Genomic DNA, 25,529 nt, shown 5'->3' on the forward strand with positions numbered 1-25,529 from the left:
CTTCTAATTAAAATAATATCCAAGTTGAAGTACTTTGTAAAAGGTCACATCAATTACAGTTTTTAAACGTGATATGAAGATACTATATGTGGATTATTTAACAAATACTTGGGGAAAAATATTACTGTAGGAATTAGTGGTAAAAAACATCCTTTGTATTATTTTGAGGGCAATGATAGATCAGTACTATGAACACTTTAGGTTTAAAACCCTTACTAAACAACACTTTTTATCTTTTCTATTTATAGAATTACCACCACCAGAGACTTTCAGATAAGTGAAAGAAATAATAACAGGATACAAGATGCTCTTGTGCAATTAATTAATTAAATATTTTCTACATGGAAAAACTTAAAGAAAAAAGCAATTCTGAGACATATGAACGACTATTTTTCAAAGGCAGTATTGTAATAATCTAATAAGGATGACATTGCTTATCCTTTATATTTATTGCAAATGTAGCTGGAGAATGTCCAAACTAGCAAAGGATGTTCTGTCTATGTTTCTCCTACATCTATAAGGATATCTAAGGTTATAAAGGCTATCCATAAATATGATGGATCATTTTTACCAGGTGTTCACTGATAAAGGACAGTATTCCAAACAGCAGCAAAGTATTTCTGCATATTAACTTAGTAAAATACTGTGAAAGCAGTACAACTGACTACAAAAATCTCTCTTATGAAAGCAAATTAAGAACATGGAAAATAAACTAACCTCCTCAGATAAGAATAGCAAATTTAGTAATTAGTTTTTTAAATTCATTGTCTTGTTGATCATTGGCACATTGGCACATTTACAGTATGGGACATGAAGTTTCACAGCAAGAAAACTTATTCTACTTTCAGTCCTGATAATGATAGAAGACTGTGTTTCATACATGAACTTACAGATTCCCTACTATCTATGATTACCTTTACAACACAGTTATTATTTATTTGTGAACATATTTTTTGTATGATAATAGTTTTAATGTAAATCTAGAAAGATTCTAAATTGTCAGCTGTAATCTAGGATTTGGAATACAGTTTGAGAATGCTTTTAACCAAATTTGTAGTTCCAGAAGTAAGTTTTTTTCTATTTTTATGGAACATAAAATACTTTTGAAAAAGTCACTTGGAGAACAAAAGAGTATTAGTTAATTAAGAAGTCAAAATATTTATTCCATCTATACATCTTTATGCCACAGAACTCATTGCTTTGAAATGAGTTTCTGGGACAGGCTGACAATAATAAGTTGCTCTAGCAAAGACACATTTTAAAGTTGTCAACCATTTTTATATCAAATACAGCAAAAAATTATGTAAGTGTATATGTACATGCATTATTATGTATAATACATTCACTGGATAAAACCTACTTCATATTGGAAGTAAAATATTTATAATAATATCATTTTTTATTTATATACATATAGATATATATATTTTTATTCTGATGATTACAAATAATTGCTCTTCCAATATAAGTTTACTTACCATATCCAATAGGCAATAAAATTTTCCATGTACAATCTAAGTTACTAGGGTAATTTCCAGGAAAACCTGGGCTCAGGATCACACCAGCCATGTTTGTCAGTGTTCCGCCACATTTAGCTATTAAAAAAAGAAGAAAGTCATTGTATCTTTTATTAGTATTATTTCTTAGCATTTGACATATGCTTAATTCAAAACAGACTTTTCATTTTGTTCCTATGACCAGAAGCAGTGAAGTTTATCATAATCACAGCACTCCTCATGCAGGAGATAAAACAGTAAAAAATAAGGATTCAATTTAGAGCAAAGTCTTTACTTAAGACATATGATATGTTCACCATAGTGTAACTAGAAATGTGGAGTTGCCCATAGGCCAGGCAGCACATTGTCTCAGCCTGGCAATTACTGTTAAAAATATCAGGTGCTATGCTGAAATATGTTTAGCAATCAGAGGAAGAAATCTGGAGATACATTGAATTATGATCCCAAATCATGATGCAGCAAATCAACATTTTAAGTGTTAGAGGGGAAGGAAGAGGGAGGGTTATGTTTTAAGGGGGTTTTTTTATTTGTTTTCTTAGGGGTATTTTAGCTCACAGGATAGCACAATTTCATTATTCAAGGAGCTCAATGTATGCAAAAAGGAACTATGTTTAGTATGCAAGGTGAAACACAAGGTTACCATAAAAAGAAAGGAAACAACAAAAGTGCCCAAAGCCCAAAACACCTCTCCTTGAATACATTTTCCACTTCTAAAACTGATTGAAAATGCTTTCATATCAATAAGAAGTGACTGCTTCTGTAGAAGTCGACAATACAAAATATTGTATGGGCTCAACTTGACAAGGAATCTTTGAAATTATTTTGCATTATGTTGTTTAATATCATCTCAATATTTTGAATTCCTCTTAGATGTGCAACTAATAGGAACAGCTTATGCTGATTGAATACTGAAATTAAAAACTTTCACTAAAGAATAGAATTCAAAGCTAAAGTGACAATACATTATGATGGACCTAGGCTCCTCACCCCTCACTTCATGCATGTTCTTGAAACAAGCATACCAAAATATAGCATATCTTAAATTTTGTCTAATCAATAAAAAATACTGTAGATTATTTTCTACACACAGAAAACTTAGATCTGCTTGGCTAAGGTCTAAGTATATTTAAAAAGAAAATGCTTTTTAGCTTTACTTTTCAACTCAGCATTGTTTAACAGCCTTGTTAGACAGAAAGCACCTGCCTTTTCTGGACCCCTAAAACTCCTTTTCATTCCACCACTCCTGAAAGCTTGGGCTTCAGAGCTGCTCTCCACTGCCTGTTTCTTTAGGAAATCTTCTAAGTATCTCTCTGTATGACCCACCTGGCTCCTAAACTGTCCAAGCTGAGCACATAGCAAAAGGAATCTGTTAACTTCCTCTCCTTTATAAGGAAGATTCAGCCTGATTCAAAGCAGAGTATTCAGAACAAACTAAACAATGGTTAACATATGGGTTTCATCCTTTGCTACTCTCAAATATTTTTTAAATAGCACTTAACCATATAAAGACAATTTCCCCTTCCCCCCTCCCCCCCCCCCCCCCATATTTCATAGATACAAATGGAGACTCAAAATAGTTTTGACTAAAGCAGAATTATGTTGAGGAACAATGGGCATGACAAGGTCAGGAGTTTCTTGTGACTGACTGTCAGAAAACTGAAAACAAATTTCCATACCAATGCAGAGAGGAGATGGATAGTTCCAGCGTCGAACTGTTCCTGGCATACAAGAAATATGAGAACGGCCCTGTTTGGAAAGGGCAAAACATCAGATGAAACATACTCATTTATGGGACTTTCCTGAAAGACAGGGCTGCAGAGGACCTCCTGGAAAATCTAATCAGTGTACACTCTTATATTAGCCAACTACACAATAATCACATGAATGAAACTCTATTTTATTTATGTTCTTATTTTTCTATTGGATAAATATTCCAAAACAGGTTTCCTCTGGTAATGTGACAATTTCCTAAAAGACAGAATCTGCTCACTGTGTGCACTCGTATGGTCTGATGAGTTCACTGCCTGTTTCAATTCCAGTGTATTCCACCTGCAGTGCAAGCATAGTGGTTGATTTTTACACTGCAATCCAGAGTGAATCAGCCATTGCTCTGTGTGAGTAGTATGGACACAGAGAGGAGTTTGTTCCACATCTACTTGCTGCAGATATTCAATGTGGACCATGCCAAGGCTGTCATCAACAAACAGCAGCAGGCCTTGACCTCTCACATGGGCTCACAACATGACCCACGTGCAATGTCTTGGCAGACAGCTGTAGAAATACAAGTGCCTCTTTATTTAGCTGTTGTGCTTAATCTGCTCTGCCCATTTTTAAGAGAAATCATAAGGACCAGGACTCATGTGGGGGCAGGAAGCAAATCAAGACATGGCTGTAACTTGCTCAGTCTAATCACACATACCTCAGGGTGACTGCCTAGGACCAAAATGCTCCCATCTTTGCTTTCCCTAGGAACAGTTCAAACTGGAAACTTAACAGTAGTACAAAAATTTGGGGTTTTTTTTCCTCAATTCTGTCCTTTGTGAAACTCAAGTGAAACTGCTGAAATGTGAAAGTTGAATAAACTGGCAGGAGTGAGAGCAACTGATGTAAAGACTGAGACACAGGACTGAGAACAAGGTTTAATTCTCTTTTAATCATTTGGATATACAAACTCATGCAGGTCACTTAACATCCCTAGTTAATTTTTATCAAGTGTACTATGAGTCTAAAATTTAGTAAGGAGGTACATCTTATCAATATAGTATGAAGATTTATTTAAATTATATTTGTACATAGCAATCATAATCTCATAAAAATAAGAAAAAGAATGAATAGGTAAACTGCAGAAAAAGAAAATCCATTTGATGACATTTCTTCCACATAATTTGGAATGTTTACACACTACCTTGAATAAAGTTCATATAGAATTGCATGGAATAAAACTCCTTTAATTAATCATTTAGTTAAGTATACTTAGGCAATCATGTTCTGAAAGCCAAACTGAAATACATCCAGAAATATACTTGGAAGGAAAAAAAAAAAAAAAAGGATCAGTTTTCACTGAAATAATGAAAAATAAATTAGTCTTTTTCTTCTAAACATGCTCCAAACTGATAATTCCATAAAGATATTTTTTCTTAAAAGCAACCTTTTTAAAGGAAAAAATGTGCAATTACTGTGTCATCTTAGTTACTTGCAAAATTGATGAGTTTTTGAATAATTTAATTAATGCAACATTCCCTGCTTTACTCCCTCTTTCTAGTCATCCATGATTGCATTGTTTTATTTTATTCTCTTTTTCTAATTTTCTGTGATTGCATGTCTGTGATGTGAGTCAAGGGGGAAGCCGTAATTTAACTACCACAGCCAGAAAAAACGTAAAATAGACTATAAAAGAATCTTTTGAAAAATAAAATTAAATGATTCCTCTAGCTTCAAGCCTCTTTCCAACAAGAGCCCACTCTGATTTCAGTCTTTTAAAGTTCCCTCCTGTGGGGAGACACTTAATCCTACAGCTAGCAATTACCTTTCTTATGCATCTCCAGGTAGTAGTTTAAGCTCTATGACTTTTCTGGTAAGTCTCAATTATAAACTAAACCACAGCTGATTGTTATTGCTAGCTGTGAATATGTTCTCTAAAGATTCAGGATAAATTCACAGCTAGAGTGAAAAAAAAGAAAAAGATTTTGAAAAATTATGCTGGGTCTATATTTGTTGAAAGGCAAACATACTGTTCCTCATAGAACATTATTTTCATTATTATTTCTTTTTAATTTGGGCCCATTTTTACTTATCTTGTCTGTGTAATATGCTATATATATAGATTTATATGCACTTTCTTACAGCAGAGTCCATACACCATTCTCAAGCAATTCTCATCAATATTTTTAAGAGTAAAACTTTTTTCTATTGAATTTGGATATCAAAAGTCTTTGTTTTACACTTTCAGCAAGCTCATGAAAGTAGTTTTTTTATATATGTCAGCTTCCAGAGTTAGTATCAAATTTTTAGATGCATTGAAAAAGAGGTTTAGAATTGGAATATACATCGTTAAGGAACAATATGCTATGAAATTTTAAGAAAACATTTAATAATAGAATCCCTATAGAAAAAGGTGCAGTATGAAAGCACTACAGATAAAACCTCCATATAGACAAAAGACATAATATGGTTTTGTGGTGATTATATACACAGTGTATTGAAATTTACCTTTAATACAGATGAGAGGTTTTTTTGTGTGCAGATCTCTTCTTCACAAATGCATCATTATGTTAAATTAATACAGTATTTATGAACTGACATTCTGATTCTTTTGTAAACAAAGAGTAGATCCAAAGCATCAAGCCAGGGCTAACAATGTGCATCTTCAAAAGGTTTCCTGTACTTATTCCAACCACTCCTGAAGTATTCATATCCTACTGTTATCACTCCAGGTCAATATTTCACCAGTACTATTTTAAGTACGGACAGAATATTTGATGATGCTGTATCTTGAGCATGTATCCATTTCTAATCCACGTAATTAAAAATAGAACAATGATCGCCTTTTTCAATATGCAATATTGAAACATTTTCTAGTTGAAAAAGGCAGGGATAAAAAAGTGTGCAGTACAGTGGGCAATACAAGTAAATCTAAGCAGTTCAAAATATGATACATGTGTTAACCTTTTGATATCACTGACAAAGGATGATACTTTGAGAGTAAAGTTCCTGTTCTAAAATGAAATCTTAGTATGAAAAAGTCCTTGGAGGAGTGTGGATGTTTATCTCTAATGTCACAACGAAACAACTGACTGAGATTAGATGGCTGCTTTTTATGTTACATTAGTTGTATTATATGTTATTCCATCTCCATAGGAAACCATTAGTTTTACACTTTTTTCCTATCAGGTCACTGCTATAAACCTAGCCATAAATCAGATGTTTGTCTAAATGTATTTCAGTCATAACAGCTCAGAAGCAGTGACCTGGATCACAGCAATCAGACACTAATCAAACATTTCTTTGCAATTATATGAATAGCAATTATATAACAGCCCTACCAGCAGATCTTGATCCTTCCACCATAAAATGGAACTGAATAAAAATATATAAAGAATTGTACATAACTTTTGTATAAATACTCAAAATAGGAACCTTTCTAAAAAAAAAAAAAAATTATTTTAATCCAACAGCTCTTAAAATACAGTTATATTTATTGTTGTGTAACCAAGTTTATTGCAGATTGACTTCCAGATAGATTTTGTATTTAAATAGACTGTCCTGATTTTGTAGATGAATAATGCTAAATTTAGCTCAATGCATACAAAAAAGCCCTAAAAGAAGCTGCATTTATACTAGTGGAAGTGTGTGGGTCTGGGAGTCCAGGGTGTTCCCCTGGCTTGCCTAGATGCCTTGAGACCCCCTGGGCAGGGGTCTCAGAGGCCTTGGCACAGTACCCAGGACCTCTGTGGATTGGATTTAAGCCACTGGGAAAAATTACTGTCATTGCAGGAAGAATTACAAGTTACAAAAATAAATAGATTATAAATTAGATTGTTAGGAGGTAGAAAAGTGAATTTTTAGAAATGCTTATATTAGGGGTTTAAAACTAAGATGGAGGATTTTGGATGTGGTATGTCTTTTCTTTCTTCTTCTTCATGCCATCCATCTTTGGGCCAGAATGGCACCACTGGATTGGCTTGAGAGAAAACTGGACAGTGTAAAGAAGGGGTTATGTACTGGAAAGCAATTATAAACATTAGGTACATAATTATAGTATAAAAGATAAATCCTGCCCCAAGGACAGGGCAGTGTGCTAGATAGACCTCTGTAACTCAGAGAAAGAATTCTTTAGGTAAGAAAGAATTAACAACTTTGGAAACCTCAGAAAACAGCTTCTGCCTTTCCCTCAGCACTCGGGCTGGGAAGAACACGGACTCTAAACCACCAAATGTCCTGGTGTGAGGGAGCTCAGGCATAAGGAGACCCCACAGGCAGCGACATGGGGGTTGAGTGCAAATGCACAGTGCTTTATATATCTACCTCCTTAACTTTTTTCTTCTGAATTCATCTTTAAAAAAGTGCCAGGATGCCAACTGTGAGAAATAGTCTCTGGCTTGTGATAATTACCACTGTTATATTTCACCTAGGCCAAAAGTATTCCAGCCCTCCAATCCAACGATAAATACTGCTGAAGTTGAAATTTCAGTTCCTGTATCTTTGCTCAGCTATAGCAACATAAGTATACAAAATATGTCCTTTCATCATTTACTTAGTTTCATGCTGCTTTGAAATAAAAAACTGTTAATGGCTCAATAGCAACTTTTAAATGAAAGTCTGAGTCTATTTTGGTGTCAACTTTTAATGACAGATAGTCCTTCTGAAAGGACCATGTCATAAAAATATTATCAAACATCTCATTTTCTTACTAACATGCTAACTACAAGGGATAAGATGAAACAGAGACTAATACAGAATAACACAGAGAATAATACAGAATGATATCAATTTTCTAGAGAAAAAATTTTATCCATGTTATTTCAATGTCCATTTTGATGGCCTTTACTGCTCAATGATATGTTGATCTAAGACAAGATTTGCCAGCCTAGATTTATTGAGGGCCAGAAATGCCATACATTTGTAGCTTTACAATTTGGGACCACTCACATAAGCTCTACCTACAACATCTCTATGTACACACTATAGATTCTTCATTAGAATATGGTTTGGGCAGGTCTCTTGGCATTTTATTGCAATCATTCCACAGTGCATTACTCAAAGAAAAAAAGAAAGAAAGAAATACCTGTAATGTATATCCTGGCTCACACTGAAATGACAAAACATCATTCACCATATATCTATCTCCTGATTTGATCCCATTGCTAGGAATTACTGGTTCTGGACAGGCAGCAAGGCCTACAGCTGGAAAAAACATAAGACAAAAATTGAAATAACACAGATAAGGGGACAGCAGTTCTTCACAAATATTCTCTGCCTTAATGAATTCTTTTCACAGAATTATGGGTATTTAAGAAAGCATGAAAAATTCATTTCAACAGTAAACTGAAATTTTGTTCAAAACATAAAAGTTTTCAGAATTGTTCTACAGAATACAAGCGGTGTGGCTGAAGCACAAAGATTATGTCCTGTGACTGTACTAGTTTCTAGGTCACATTGCTATGACACACTACACAGTTTTATAGTCTCCAAAGCAGTATTGGGCTTTTATTTTGTTAAAAAGCCTGGGATTTATTTGTTTCATTGTTTTGCTTTAATGGGGTTTTTTTTAATTATTTCTTATCCCTGTGAAGGAAGGGGAAAGAGAAAGAGGAAATACACTTTATGCATATTCTCTCTTTTAAACAATAAATGAGCAGAATTTATTGGTGGTTCCTTATTTTTCGGCAATTCCACAGCCTATAAAGATGTTTAGACATTGAAATTTAGTACTTTTACCCCAAAACTGAATCTCTGCATAGGTGTCACTGGATGGTCTGTTCTTAATTATTTTTAAGCCAGGTGCGAGAAAACAAAAGATTTTCTGTGATTAGTAATTTCTCAAATTTGTTTCTAAATTTGGCAGCCTAAATTGCAAACTTCTGCCTTTTGTCAAGTGCATATCACTTTTTTTTTCCTTGTGTGCCTATCTAAGGAGTTCATTAGTCAGCACTTCGAAAATTTAAACTTTTCCACCTGTGCAAAAATATTTCAAAGGAACAAGACAGGTGAGAAACTGGAGATTAGATTAAATAATTCTGTGCTTTTAAGATTTTCATTGCAAACATAAGCATCAAAAGAAGTAAGTTCATTGTCTGACAACATAATCTCAATACCCTTATAATGTTAAAAACCTTTTGTGAAAGGCAAAAATCAGTCTAAAATGCAATTTTGATTGTTAACATATTTATTTATTAGACAAAATTACTCCTGGAACATTATCATGTAGTTTTTATGTTCTAGGAAAATATGATCTGTTGAAGCCAAAACAGAATCTAAATTATTTTCACAATGTGTGAGAAAAGATTTTGAGAATTATTAGCACAAAATTCTGTAAAGGGCAGAGAAACATGATACTTCACTGAATGTGATCCTCTGCATCCTTTGATTCAGCTGTGTGGAAAAAAAAAAAAAAAAAAAAAAAAAAAAGTCTAATACTTTCACTGTCTTTCTATGAAATCTAACCTGTTTAGTAACAGTGCATGCAAATGGACTGTGTTTAGTACAGAAATTATATTATATTTTACTTTATTCTGATACGGGACACTTTAGAGTCAGTTGTTCCAGATAGTTCATGAAACAATATCTGATATTATTCACTGAGACTCTAGCCTTCCTAGGGAAATACAATTTTCTTACAGATAATGTTAATCGCACATTTTCATACAGATATGGTTTTAACTTTATGCCATAAACCTTTATGTATGCATATTTATCACTCAAATATAGATGGCTTACAAATATTAAATGCACAAATAAAAATTTCACACTGCTCCAGTATTTTGCAGCTCAAGTTTTACCTGAAGCAAATATATTTTTCCTAATAAAGCACATGGAAGTTGGAAATAGCTTTTATACTTTCACAGGAAATTGAGATTGCTGTGCCATTTTTTGTTTTTTCTTTCCTGGAATTAAGTTCTATGGTCCTGAATGTTCCTTGTTTGCCCTGTGCCCTTTTGGTTTACTATATTTCACTTTTATCAGAAATGAAGATAATGACAAGTCATTCTAATTCTGAGTGAAAACCTTCAAGGTATGAAGTATAGTCTTCATAACAAATGATGCAAGAGGTATCAAACAAAAAAATTTGAAATTAGCAAATAAAAAGTTATTTAATAGTTGCAAACAATGGGATCTCCCTGAAGTAGTTATTTTTTGTACTGGAATGTATAATTGAGGAAAATATTTAAATGTACCTTTAAAATTTTCAGATTTTTCTGTCACAGAATTTACAAATTTTAATATTCTTCCAATCAACTTTCAAAAGATAATATGCTGACTTCACATGGCCACCAGGAATCTCATGTGTGGTCACTGTGTGCAATTGTAATGTTCCAAATACTCATGGAGATATAGTCATTAACTTCAATGGTTTGGGTTTTGCTGCTAGTTAACCAATATCATTCTTTTGGTTAATTAGTCTGTATTCCACAATACCATAAATGTATTTGTGTCCACAAAATTCCCTTGAGTAAATTTCAAAAGATGTGCTCCAAGATCATTGCTAATAAATAAATAAACACCTAACAAAACAATAGTGACTAAATTGCTTACAGATATCAATGCTCTTGCTGAATTCTGTGAATATAAATTTGAGATTCACTTCCTGTCATCAAGAAATTTGTATTTGGAACTCAGCATTCCTGTATGTTGAGAGTAACAGGGCTGCAGGCTTGAGCCTCTATGAATAAAGTTACTTTTACATATTTTTCTGAGTTACAGAAACAGCTATACCAATGGCTGCATAGCAATACTAATAATGTGCTTTTAATATAGCTCATTCCATCACTGGTTGAAAAGCAAACAGAATTTAAACAGACTAATTAATCAAAAAGCTTCAAACTAACTTTCTTTTGTAGCATACTATGTATCTTTAATAGATAAAATTAGCTGCTTATATTTTTCATGACATTTTGTATATACTACTATTTTGGTCTGATGATACATATTATAGAATATTCTATGAGAATGTCATAAAACACCCCAACTTTCTTTGATATACCTGATATTAAGAAGCAATATTACCTTCCCAAAAGCAAGAGAAAGTTGAAAGCAGAATCAAACACTATTCTGAATCCTCAAATCTCTGTAATTCTAATCATTCCATAGTACTAGCCCAGTGTAATTCAAAAATTGGTTTAGTTATAACAAGTCCAAAAATCAAAAGAATGCTTGAGAGAAAGCAAACAAATTCTGGTATCTGGGGACAAACTAGAAAACTTAAATATTCAGAGACTCTGAAATACATTATTAAACGAGGTTGTATGTGAACAGTCAGTAATACAGGGAAAACATGTTAAATGTCAAGTCCAAGCAATCAAAAAAGGAGCAAGGATTTCTTAAGTGCATGCTTTTCAGAGCCCAGCTTCTGCTATGCAGTGCAAAATGAGAGCACATCAATGTCAAGAGTGATAACCCTCTCCCTGACCTTCTTCCACTTACTGTTTGCTAAACACTTTCTTGACTCTGCTGTGGCATAAGACAAACAGGCTTTACTTACAAAATTATATCCATGCCTACAATTACCTCAAATTGTGTCCAAACATCACTGCCATTGCTGGCAGAAAGAAAATCCTTGCTGGCATATCTGACAATGTGAATGCCCATTAGTGTCCATTTCAGAAAGCTGAGAACTGGATAGCACAAGAATGTCATGACAGCTGGACCAAAAGTCACCAGGCTTTTTTTTTAAATTCCTCCCACACCTATGCAGCTAATGAAAATATATTATGCTTTATTATATTACAAACAACAAGGTGGAGTGACTTGTTTTTTTCCATTTTGATGATGACGTATATTAAAATCCAAGCTTTCCATTTCAAAACTTTATATTCCAGACATTAGCCTAGAAAATGTCTTTATCTCAATGAGTTACTGCTGAGAGGTCAGATTCTTGTCAACAGCCAGTAAGTTGTACAGATATACTGACAGGATCAGGACCTGCTAAATTAAAAATGGCATGTTTATGATTCACACCTGCTTTAACAGAGGGGAAAGGACTTTCACTGAAGAGCCACATTAAAAATAAAACTGCATGAAAGATCTTAAACTGGATCTGTAAAATACAATATGCTACTTGGAAGAATTTATTTTCTTCTCTGCTAGTCAGATTTTTATATTTTAATTTATTAAATATCTTCATGATAGAGAAGTACTACAAAAGACAGTAAATTGTTCTCTAGTCTCCTTAGCAGTGAATCCTTTATTTCAGCTGCCAAGAACCTTCAACACTTGATAAGACATAGAATGCTTCAGAAAAAGAGATGTTGGTTAAAAGTAAGCTTATGTTCTCATACGTATTTGATCATCTCTGCATAGCAATAAGCTAAAAGTTTACAAAGTGAGTGATGCTGACCTGTGCCATATATCCTAATTCAAGATAACAGAGCTGGATGACACTATTAAAATACTGATTGCATAAAACAAGAATTTTTTACTGAAAAATTTAATTCCAATCCCTAAATGTGGAGAGATAGATAGATAGACAGACAGACAGATACACACATACATTCATACATATAGACAGTTGTGGCTTAAACCTAGATATCAATATTCAGCATATATTCCGTTTTTTACTAAAACAAACATGACCTTTACCAAGAAGTTCAAGCAGCATGGTAAGCAAACACTTAATATTTCCAGATTTTTTTATTTTTTCATTTGTTTGAATATTAAGGAAAACATTTAAACTACCACTGAATTAATAAACGAGATTTTAAGACCAAGCTTAAAAGATCAGTGGCCACAAATGCAATGGAATTAAACAGTCACATTTCTAAAACACACCATTTAGATAGTTGATAGTTCCTTCATTCATTAGATTAAAAAGAATTCAATCAATTAACAGAGATATTTATTCTTCCTACTGTGGTACATATTAGGAATGCGTCAAAGCACTCTTTGATTGGACTTGCTGGTGGTTGTGAAAATAATTAGGTTTGGTATTTATTCTAGCACATGCATATGAAGAATTAGTTAAATGACTAATTCTTATCTTTTCTTCATTAGCCTGATGCATATTTTACTGCTCTGTTAACCATAGGTTGTTGTAACCAGTTTAAAAAACTACAGTCCTTCTGAAGTAATAGGAAACATCACATAGCCCTCAACAAAACTTGCAATTATGTTGTGACCAGAATGACATTTTTCTAAGACACTGACCAATTATTCCTTTGAAATTGATTTTATGTATCTGACTTGAAAAACAAAACAAAACCGAAACCCAAACACATGAAAGAGCAACACAAACAATAAAGAAATAAAGGGAAAAAAATCTAAGTCATCTATCTGACCATAGCATACAAATTCAGTAGACCACTTAACTTGGCAAATGAACTTTCACATTATTGATGTCTAACACAAAAACATCCTAAAGTAAGTGATAAAATTATATTATTCACGGCATGATTTTTGTGTTTGTGAAGGCTGTAAAGGAAACCTATGTATTGCCTAGATTAGACAAAGACAGGTTTGCAGGAGCAGACTGTTCAGATCCTTCCCATGAAAATAAAGACATACATAGAAAAAAAATGTAAATGGACAAGACAACAGAAAGACATTGTTAAAAGGAAGAAAATATTTAAAGAAATAAAATTGTTCTTATTCAAATATTTAAATTATCTTCAAATATTTACAACTTGAATAAGCTTTCATCAGTGGCTGAAGCTTTTATAAAGCTATGAATTTTTATGAAGCTACTTTGAAACAATATACAGTGTGGAATATAAGATATGTGATCAAGTGTTAGCAACCTAGATATATTTTACTGAAGTAAAGTTTTCCCTAACATAGTGATCCAGGCATGCTTATAGCATTTACACTGGTGAAATATCTTTTAAGTAGAAATACTTACATGTTTCTTCTAAAATATGATGTACAATTTGTAGAGGCAATTTTTATTGTGTGTAAATAATGTAGTAGTGACTTAAGGACACTCTCCTTTGTTGCACCTTTCTCCTTGGAGTTTCTTCAGGGATGAAGGGAATGTTCCTAAATAATTCTCACTTTCTAATGCTGTAATGAAGACTTTTTATATAAGGACATCAGGGTTCTACAGAATACTGGAATGGTTAGTTTAGAGCATTTTCACCTACTACTCTAATTTGTATTGTATGTAAAAGGTAAAGCTGGATGAAACACTACTGGGTCCACTTTGTGTATTCCATCCCTGCTGTAGTCTGCTAATGTAGGATTTGAATTACAAATTTGGAATTGATGTGCTAAACAGCTTCTTATTGTGAATGTATATTTTTCTGTTAATATCTATAGTTGGAAAGCTAATTGTGTTCACTCTAATTCCTTTTAGTGGGAATTGTCTTCCCACTAGAGAAGTAATTATATCACAGGCTCAGAGAATATGCTGATTTGGAAGGAACCCAAAAGAATCATCAAATCCAGCTCTTGACCCTGCACAGAACACCCCAAGAGTCACATCATATGTCTGAGAGAATTCCCCAAACACTTCTCAGACTGTCAGGCTTGGTGCTGTGATCACTTCCCTGGGGAGCCTGTTCCAGTGCCCAAACACCTTCTGGGTGAAGAGCCATTTTCTAATACCTAACCTACCCCTCCCCTGGCACATCTTCAGGCTGTTCTGTTGGATTCTGTCACTGTTCACCAGAAAGAAGAAATCAGGGTCTGCCCCTCCTCTTCCCTCACAAGAAGCTGTAGCTGCAGTGAGGTCTCCCCTCAGTCTCCTCCAGGCTGAACAGACCAAGTGCCCTCAGCTGCTGCTCATACAGCCCTCTCTCAAACCCTTCACCATCATCCTGGCCTTTCTTTAGAAATGTTTTAATAGCTTAGGAGTTGATTGTCCTTCTCTACTCCACCCTGGTATAGCCCCACCTTGAGTACTGTGTGCAGTTTTGGGTACCACAATATATAAAGTGTTCATTTTATATTTAAGAAGTTAACTGTTTCAGGACTAACACACATTCACTGGCTGTTTGCTTAGAATATGTTTTAGTGCTCTTGGTTCTAACAATTTATTGTCCTTGTTACACAAGGAACAATGAGTATACAGCGACTTTCTCTATACTTCCTACTCAGGTAATATTTTCACATAATCATAGAGTGGTTCAGGTAGGAAGGGATCTTAAAGATTGTCTACTTTAACCCCCTTTTCATCGGCAGGGACACCTTTCACCAGAACAGGTTGCTCAAAGTCCCATCCAATTCATCCTCAAAGATTTTAAAAAATGCTTGTTTACTTAAACAATTTTCTCAAAATGATTTAAACTTTTTTAGGGCCAAATGACAAGTCTGGTTCTCAATTGCAAGGAAGAAAAAAAAAATAACCAATACAAGGTGAAATTTTAAAAAAGGGTTTTCAAAATTTTTGCCTTATGAAAATTACTATAGCTTTCACAATTTCAAAGTCAGATAGTTTTTTTTTTTGGTTATTTTTTCCTAAATACCTTTATCTAAAACCTTATGACAGTGTATTCTCATGAGTGTGTACAATTTAAGCTAATGCTAACTGGAAATGATATACAGGTAGCAAGAGGAAAGAACTCTAAGGCTCTTTACCATGAGGGATGTAGATAGCCATGAATTTTCATGTTTGGGGTTTTTATTTTTTAAAATAAGAATATGCCATAATTTCTGTGAGTTTCCTAGAAATCTGATGAAAAATCAGAACAACTGTGGATTTTTATTGTCAATTGGCTAACAGCAATTGATTACTCAAAGAAAACCCTTCATAAACAAATACATTTGCATTCCACAAAAGAGCAGGAAATATACATAAGGACATTTTGATTTACAGAAGCATTATTCAAATACATAAATAAGAGTAACTATAAATTAAATACTTCCAATAAGATCATTATTAAAATTCAGTTAGGGCCATGGAAAAGCCACCAAAATTGTATTTAAAAAAATTGTAGGAGCAAAATGACCAGCTTGGAAATGAAATAAAAATTGTGCCCACCAATTGTTGTTCTCTAAGCACTTGTTAATTTTTTAAATTTTTTTGAACAAGAACTGAAAACCATTAAGTATCATGATCAAGCACTGCTTTCCCTTTTGATGCACACATTAATCCTAAGTCTTTGGGCTCACAACAGTGGTGTGTTTTTATACATTTGATCTTAGTGCTCTATTACTTTTTACAAAATTTCTAAAACAAGTTGACCAAGAAGGATGGACCATTTTTCCTGGTCATTAGAATGCTGATACAAATCCTGTCAGACCTGCTTAGTTCATCTTATTAAGTAAAGAAGCCTTAAAAGTATATGTAGAGGACTCGCACTATGACTATTCAGACATTAAAATTTCTTCAGGAAGATGAAAGAATTGAACTGAACCTCTTATACCCAAAAGTTACATCTGTCAAGCATTTTATCTAGAAAGAATCAAGGCACAAACAATCCATGCAGGTGTGCAGGGCCAGGAGTTGGATTCAATGTCCTGATGGGTCCATTATAACACAGCATATTCTATGACTATTAATCTAGGTTTGGTTTTTTGTTTTGTTTTTTTTTTTTTTTTTAATTTATTAAAAGTATCTGATACTCTAACATAGCATTTCACAATCAATGCTTTTTTTTTTTTTTTCCTCAGATAGCTGGTATTTTTGTTTTAGATTAAAGGTATTTATTTTTCAGATGCTGCTTCAAATATTAGGTGGCAAAATGATCAGAGACTTCAGAATTCATAATCAAATACTAGCAATATCTGCACAGAAAAGCATCTCCTATGCTTTTTTCTTGATCTGAAAAGGTGACTGCTTAATATAAACCTGTAAATTCCTGCTGTGGAACTTGATCAGTTTCTGCATTCAGTCACACAGAGAGATACTGTACGCCTACTAGCCCTGCAGAGACCATGGAGCCATGTAAGAAACACTTCTTTTTCTTTGCTGTCAGACTATCAACAGAATAGCTAAGCTCTGAATGCTCAACATTGTTACGTTGACCTGTATTGAGGTGCACTTCTAAGAAACACTGGCCTTGAGATATTAGCATCACTGAAGTCCAATAAATGCTTTAACACAGCACAGTTGGGAAACTGGCAATTAGGAGAAAAGCAAAAGTATAAATCTAAGCAATTTTACCTGTTAACTAAACAGGTTTTTCACAGGAGCTGCAGGGATAATAAACTAACACAATAAAATATAAAAATGTAAAATGTTCATTCTATGAATTTCTAGAATTAATGTGTAATTCTTTATGCTTCATATGAAAATATACTTTCACTGTAGGTTAAAGAAAAACACTGGAAGAGGAAAATAAGATGACCAACTGTGGAGGAGGAGTCCCCAGGAAAAAAGAAAAGAAAACAAAAAACCCAACAACAACAGCAACACGAACAACAAACTTTCTCAAAACAGTAGATTCTAAAAAAATCCTACAGAGGTAATATTCATATTTTCCTTCTACATCCCCACTGGAATGATTATATTAAAATAACCCCTACAACACACTTGCATATAAATGCTTGAACTATGCAGGGAATTAAATGAAAACATAGGACTTTCTTGTGATTGCAGTCAGATCAAAATATTTATTACGAGCTGAAAATTTAGTATTTCAAGATGTTGTGCAGCTTTATGCTTTCTTTACAATTTTTTATCTTAACCCTAAATAGAACTTATAAAAAATAATCCATGTTTATTTACTTATGTGTACTTCTTCAAAATATTAAAAACAACATTTCCATTTTTAGATATTATTCTTGGACTCAATGAAATATAAAAGCTAACTATTTTCAAGAAAATTCTTTAATGGCCTTTGAAAAAAGATAAGATGCTTCAAAAATTATAAGGATTTATTTTGTGACCTTTGTCTAAGCACTCATCAGACTATCTACTCATCATACTACTTTTTAAATAGTAGACTATTAGCAACACGTATTTCCAGTTAAAATCACAAGCTATGGAAGCACATGTACTGAATTTACTATTATCCTACAGTATTTTAAGTTTTAAAAGTTGTAATAATATGAACGTGTTTGAATAAAATATGATTATGTGAGGTAATCCACTATGTTTATAACTCCACACCTCTGCATTTTAGAATGGAGTTTCTCACACAACTTATAAAAAGTTGACATATAGCAGAATTTGCCCTGAAAATTCTTAGATTGTTCTGTTTATACCACCAGTGATTTACCAAGATAACTGTTGCATTTTCTTGTAGCTCTGGGATTAAAAGGTTGCTTTTTTTTTGCAATTACAGCAATTTGTTGAGAGAAAATAATTTGATGGAAAGGAAAGAACTTCAAGGCATAAATATATGCACATATTAATAGGAAAAAAAAACATGTTAACTTCTCTGGATTTTTCTATTTCCAAGAAGAGAAATTAACTCTTTCTTTTGTCACCTAAATTTCAGAACTAAGATGAAATAAGTTAAGAAAACCCCCATCAATATTAAACCTCACATTTTAATTATGAATTGCCACATTGATTTGTTATGTGCAAATAATGTGTGAAAGCTGCTCTCCATCAATTTCAAATGCCACTTCATTCAAAATTTCAGTTTAAGGGATACCACTTAAACAAGGCTTGGTAGTCAGGAAAGAAAAAAAAAAATAATCAAGCAAAATGCATAATGTAAAAATATCAGTTTCCCTTTCTATAGGCATTCTTTTCCCAAGTAAGTTTCATAAAACAAGGAGCCTTACTTTTGTATTCCAGGTGAAAACCTGCTGCTGCCACACTAATGTCAGAGTGAAAATGAAGGTAAAGTTGATTGGAGGTACTATTCAATAATGCTGGCACAGTTGTACCTGGAAAAAAAAAAAAAAAGTTATGGAATAAACTGTAGCGTGCTGATCAGAGTTTTGTATTGAGAAGACATAACCAGGACTGAATCAGACAGGCTTGTTTTCTTCTCATTATGGACGTGGGAACCTCAAATATTCTGCTGTGTTCTGCCTTGTATTCTTCTGAAGTTGCAGGAAAAGTTTGAATACAAGCTATAACAATAAGATGCTATGTAAGAACAATAAACAAAGATCCCATCATGTTTAGAAGAAACTTTATTGACTTGGTCAGAAAAAAATGAGATGTAAAGAGAAAAATAAATCACATAAATGAAGGATTTGATTATGACAACAAGCTCAACTGCCATTTGACTGTTTCCCCACATTTCTATCAAACCTGTAGTACAGAACAAAGCAGTCCAGATTTTTCTGTGTGTACTCCACACCTTCTTCCCACAATAATATTTCAACCACTTATGCTAATTCAGAGGATATGACAGAAAATAAAGCAGCAGGTACAACACATTATAAAAAAAAAAATAAACCAAAACAACATACTAGTTTTCACTAATTCAAATATCTACAATGAAACTGTGTGTGCTATACAGTGAGCTTATCATTAAGCCTTGATACATTCTTTGCCACTAGAATTGCTAAGTCTGACAAGCACTGATTTTAGTCCTACATGATACCCTGCAACTCATATTCTACTGTCTAAAGCTGGAAGACCTACTGAGGCTAAAACTTACATCATTTTCTACAATTACCCTCAAAGACAGTATCAAGTAGTTAATGAACTTCAATGGTGGATGCATAATAAAAATTCTCATTTCCTGTAGGGCATTTTCTGTTTCTATAGTAACTATGAGCAACCTAGGTATAAGCCTGAAACTTGGGCTTAAAAAGAAATGCTGAAAAGAATTATCTCCCTAAGTCTGCAATCTAAACTAGGAACGGGAAAACACTTTTATCTAAAAATGAATTAAGCAAAATCTTTATATAAATAGAAGAGCTGAAAGATGAGAAGCTGACATTTAAGGAAGGTGTTTACTATCTGACATAGAAACTCATCATATTGAAATTCAGACAATACAGAGCACTCAGATCATACAATATTACTCTAGAGTACAGAAAACACTGGAGCATCTTCCTGGAAGAAGGACTTTTCATAGTATCTGTTAAGGAAACCTCCCTGTCTGACTATCCAGACAGATTGGTCACACTCCCACCACCAGAGACTTTCACAGCAGGGACCGGGGTCCCTTCCCAGGGGGCAGATCCAACGGGTCCCTGTTCCACAGCCTGCACACCCCACCCTCACAGTGACACCGGGATCCCTCACAGACTCCACCCCAGATCTCCCATAGCAGAGCCTCAGATGTCTTGTGCCATAAAGCCACTTACTCACAGTGCACTTACACTGAAACAGCTCAAACTGATGCCTCCAAGGAGAAACCCAACCAAGAAACCACTGGGCTTTTGCACCCTCCCAGTTCCACCACTCACAAAAGTCTCTTCCTCCCTAGTCCTCAGCTCCTGCCATGTCTTTGAGTGTCCTCTCACCCGCAGGTCCCTGGGCCCCGTGCTGTGCAGAGTGTTGGCAGGTCCAGGCTTCTTGCCTCAGGCTGCACCACCCGGAGCTCCATGAGCAGCTTGAACTGCAGCTGCTCACGCCGCTGCTGTCACCAACTGTATTCCTCAACAGTATCCATAAAGAATTCGAAATACATTTAAGGATGTTTAAGGCATCCTGTAACAATGAGGATGTTAACTCATAATGGCCATTATACTCTTTAATGAAAAAGTCACTTGGCAGTTCTGTTGTTCTGTTACTTTGTACAACCTGGTAACATTTAACACCAGTATTTTACTTCCTTAAAGGGTGATATACAATAAGAAGTCAGATCCTATTGTACTGTGGGAGATAAATGAGGCTAGTTTTTAATTGTCATAACTGCCATATTCAATGGCATAATTCAGGTTTGCTGTCTGTCACAAATGGAATCCCCAGGGACTGATACTGGTCCCCATACTGTTTCAATATCTTCAGAAATTATATGGGTGGTGGGATTGAAATCACCCTCACTAGGATTGCTGGTGACACTGAACTGAGTGGAGAGGCTGACATGTCATGGTAGACCAAAAGAGCAGACTAGCACGAACAGTATATGCACTTTAACAGAGACAAGTCCAAAGCCCTGCATTTGTGTGGTCAGGAAGCAGCCTTGCTGAAAGGACCTGGGACTGTTACAGTGGATATGCTAAATATGAGTCAGCAGCACACTGCTGCAAAGAAGGCAAATAGGTTCCTGAGCTGCATCCAGAGGAGCATTACTAGCAGAGATAGAGAAGCAATCATGCTGTTCTCAGCACTTGTCAGACTGTGTGTGAAGTATTGTGTCCCATATTCTGGTCTTCCCAATGCAAGAAAGACGAGAACAGATTGGAGAGGTCCAAGTGAGGACCATAAAGATGATCAAAGGCTGGAGAGCATACCCTGTGATAAAAGACCAAAGGATTTAGCTCTCTTCTTCCTGAAGAAGAGAAGGCTCAGGGGGGACCTCATCCAAGTATTCCAGTACCTAAAGGGCTCCTCACTTCACTGTGAACCACAAGGAGAAGACAAGGGACAAGAATAAGGGAATGTTTCATCATAATATTAGAAAGAACGTTTTTACAGTGGAAACAACCACGCCCTGCAGCAACCACCCAAGCAACATGGTAGAGTCCTCATTACTGGAGGTTTTTTACTGGACAGAGTGCTGGACAATACCATCTAGGTTCCCTCTTTTACAAAAGGTTGAACTACATGATCTTGTGAAGTCCTTTTCAGGCTGGATTGATCTATGGTTTTATGATTCTATGATCTAAGTGGAATTTTGTTGTTCACTTGCTAACCTCTGCTTTTTCTGGGATTTGGTATATGAAACATGGAAGATATTGGTATTATCCTATTTGTTTTGGATTTTCTTTACTGACAGTAGAGAGAAATGGTACTTAAAGAGCAGCAGCAGATAATGTTGATGATAGCTTAAGTGTAGATATACCCATGCTAGAGATTTGTAGATATCTAATGCTCATGTAGCATGGCAGGATACCATAGCAGGATGCTTGGAGTCCTACAGACTTGTTAACCTTTTGATTGAGAATCTTTAGTATGGAAAATAGGCAGCTCTCCTAGGAAGCAGTAAATACATACAAGTTTTACCTAAAGGCTTAAAAAGGAATGAGAACTGATAGGTTTTCTACTTAAATGTTACCTTATGGTATTATTACAGAAGATTGTGTCCCTTTCAAGTATCAGCAATGGCAACAAAGAGTAGTGTAACTCATTCCAGAAGTAAACACTAAACTGAATGCATGAAAGTCTATGTAGCTATTTAAGAAATTTCCAGGCCAGAACAGAGATCAATGGCCATTTTGAGCATTTGAGCATTTCTTGGATCAGTACAAGCATAATGGATCACATCTTACCTAATTTCTTTCTAAATTTCATTACCATCATAAGAGTAGATTCTCCAAATGCTAACCTCAATGGCTACTGTATTTGTGTTCTCTCTCTGTATATGTCTATACACACACATATACACACATGTATGTATTCAAAGGAAGGATGTTTTGTACACATCATGCAGCCAATACTCTATAGAGAAGAGGGCTGCACTGAGCACACAATGAGCTCAAACAGGTAATCTCAGTCATCCAGGAATCTTGGAAGTGATTACAGACTGGTCAAAAATAAAGAGACTCAGTGAATTCCCCTTTCCAAATCAACTCTGTGACACAATTAGCACAATGTAGTCAGTTCTTTGTGACTGTACACCTCTACCTCTTGAATGTGTATTTAGAAGACAGAGGAATCCACAGAGAGTGAATCAGAAGACAAGGGTTTTGTGCAAGACTTAGTGAAAGAAATTTTACCACTCATGAAATCATGCCTGGAATTCCATTTCAATGTCACATCATTGGTTAAGTTTAGAGATCAGAAGATTTCATGTCCTCTTTACATATTCCTTCCCATGCAGAAAAAAAAGTTCTTCATTTTAGGCCATTCATTATACAAGAGACAAATCCACAATAAATCCATGATATTTTATCTCCAATTAAATATTTCTAATACAAAAAGATGTCTTTTTCACTTTTCCTGGAAATTAGGAAGGCTTTTATGCTAAAGCAAGATCACACACTTACTTTGTAGAATAGGGAAGTGCTTTGAGTATGAGTATTGTTAAATAGAATATTGTTAAATGCATAATTCAATCTGTTCTTTATCCAATAGGTCTAATATATTTGCCATATAATTCACTTCCAAAAGTAGACTAATTTTCATACTTTCACTTTCCTTACTGCCAATTTAGCATAGAGCCTTGTTACTAGCATTTAATATAAAATGTTATAATCTTTTGGACTGGGTCTGGCTGGGATAGAGTTAATTACTGATGCTGGTATGGTGCTGTGTTTTGTTTTTGTGACCAAAACCATATTGATAACACAGAGATGTTTGAGGTGTTGCTGAGCAGTACTTACACAGTGCCATGGCCTTCCCAGACCATCCCACCAGTGAAGAGGCTGGGAGTAGCCAAGAGTCTGGAAGGCAACACAGCCAGGACAGCTGTCCTTAACTGACTAAAGGGATATGCCACACCTTATAGCATTGTGTTCATCAATACATTTTTCAGTTGATTCTTTATTTCCTTACTAATCCAATATACAACTATACTTTAAAAGTTTGTGAAATCACCAGAGAGGCAAAAATTCACCTGCTTTAGCTACACCAGAATCAGAGAAGTAATCATGAGTCTGGGTTGTTATTCATTACTTAATCCCTTTCTCTTGGTTTGCAGAACATACTCTGTCTATAAAACAAATGTCTCATATAAAAAGAGAAAAAGTGTATGTTCTTGATGTAAATTTTAAACAACTAATTATCTGGGTTTTTATATCCCAGTTGTATTAATTCAGTTTGTTCTGTGAGGTCTTGTGAGTTGAGATGAAGATTGAATGCTTCATCTTTTTTCATGAGAAAGGCAGGCTAATAAGTAGACGTGAAGTCAAGGTTATCAAATTAAGCTCCTTGAATGTCAGTAGTAATTTATATCACTGTATCTCCTCTATGGGAGGGGAAAGATAAAAGAAAGGATTTTTCTGAAAGTATTATCAACTAAATTCCACTAATCAAAGTCAAAAATTTCAGCGTCATATTTTTTCTGAATATCTCTTTAAATTTGAATATTGACATGTTACACCACCTGAAGTCTCCTCCCAAAAACAAGAACATTTCATAATGGTATGAGAAATTATGGAGTACATACTCCTTGTCTATATGTGTGAGCAAATAAAGACATGCTCTCTCACATAGATATCTATATATAGAACTGTATCTTTAAATCATGGCATATCCTAACCTGAAAAGCTCCCAAGGCGTGGTGCTGTCATATCTCCACCATCGTATATTTCAAGGGAGTCCCAGTTATGTTCAGTGGCAAAGCTGATGACCTGGATCTAAAAAACAGGACCACAGAACTTTTTTAGGCCAACAAGCCATGTGAATTTTTAAATGTTCTAAAACCAACAAAATAGAGAACACATAGCAAAGATAATAAATTTTAAATTAGATCTAAACATAAAACACATCAGTGAAAAGAATGTAAATAAAAAAATCAATATTAATTTTTTACATTGTGTTAACTCTTAGAAAACATGACAATAGGCAAGTAAGAAGGATTTTGTATGTGTGTTGCATCCTTTCAAATAATTACTCAAAGTGTAAATGAGCAGATAATCAAGATAGCTGCAGAGCTCTCAAGGGCCTCAGTAATACCCTAACAGATAGAAAGAGTTGATATTTGCATATCAGATTGAAGGATTAGGATCTGCTTTCAATATACTACAAAATTAAAACAGAAAACTGCTTGTTAATCACTTCTCATTCATAACCCCATGTGAAAATCAAGTAACATAAAATAAAGCTATCCAAAGAACAATAATGAGAAATCCAAAGTGCTAATATTTCAAGTACCCCAGCCCCCAACTACAGGATTACTAATTTATGAAATTTTTAGAGAAATAAACAAAAAAAAGTAATACATATTCCATGCTTGACAGATTACAGACTTGCCTGAATACCTGATCCTTCAGTCACTATGATTTTCCACACACAATTTAAGCTGTTACCATAAGGTTCAGGGTAACCTGGTGAAAGAATAGTACCTCTGCGCTCAGTAAAATTCCCACTGCATGGCACTGAAAGAAAGTATTATCACAAATTAAAGTATTGTCCACAACTTAAACCACTTCAGAGAACAGAGAAGTAATAATTTTACTAAGATCAAGATAATTATTTGCTTTTCTAGCATAAACTTCAGATGAAGCAATCATCTGAACTTAGAATGTATCTTATCTAAAATATATTAAAGATACCAAGAATAAGACAAAAAACTGCCTGAAAAAACAATTCAGAAATTAACTTAATTTTGCATGTGTGAAGATTAGAACAGCCTAATCATGACTTACCTTAGAGTAACAACAAACTGTAAAGACAGAACATTAAACACAACCATGATTGACAGAAATCATATGATTTTACCCACAGCCCAAGATAATTCC

The 25,529-nt window shown here is 34.4% G+C and overlaps 1 protein-coding gene across 1 annotated transcript in view; it reads right to left on the minus strand.

The window, feature by feature from the left end:
• CSMD1 (CUB and Sushi multiple domains 1) overlaps nucleotides 1-25,529 on the minus strand; it is a 1,041,152-nt gene that overhangs the window by 122,137 nt on the left and 893,486 nt on the right. The window contains 6 exon segments of the mRNA XM_079329059.1: nucleotides 1,479-1,595; nucleotides 3,194-3,263; nucleotides 8,302-8,420; nucleotides 18,843-18,947; nucleotides 24,329-24,425; nucleotides 25,042-25,166. Coding sequence (XP_079185185.1) covers nucleotides 1,479-1,595; nucleotides 3,194-3,263; nucleotides 8,302-8,420; nucleotides 18,843-18,947; nucleotides 24,329-24,425; nucleotides 25,042-25,166 — 633 coding nt within the window.

The sequence above is a fragment of the Erithacus rubecula genome (genome assembly GCF_903797595.1).
Source record: "Erithacus rubecula genome assembly, chromosome: 2".
Lineage (NCBI taxonomy): Eukaryota > Metazoa > Chordata > Aves > Passeriformes > Muscicapidae > Erithacus > Erithacus rubecula.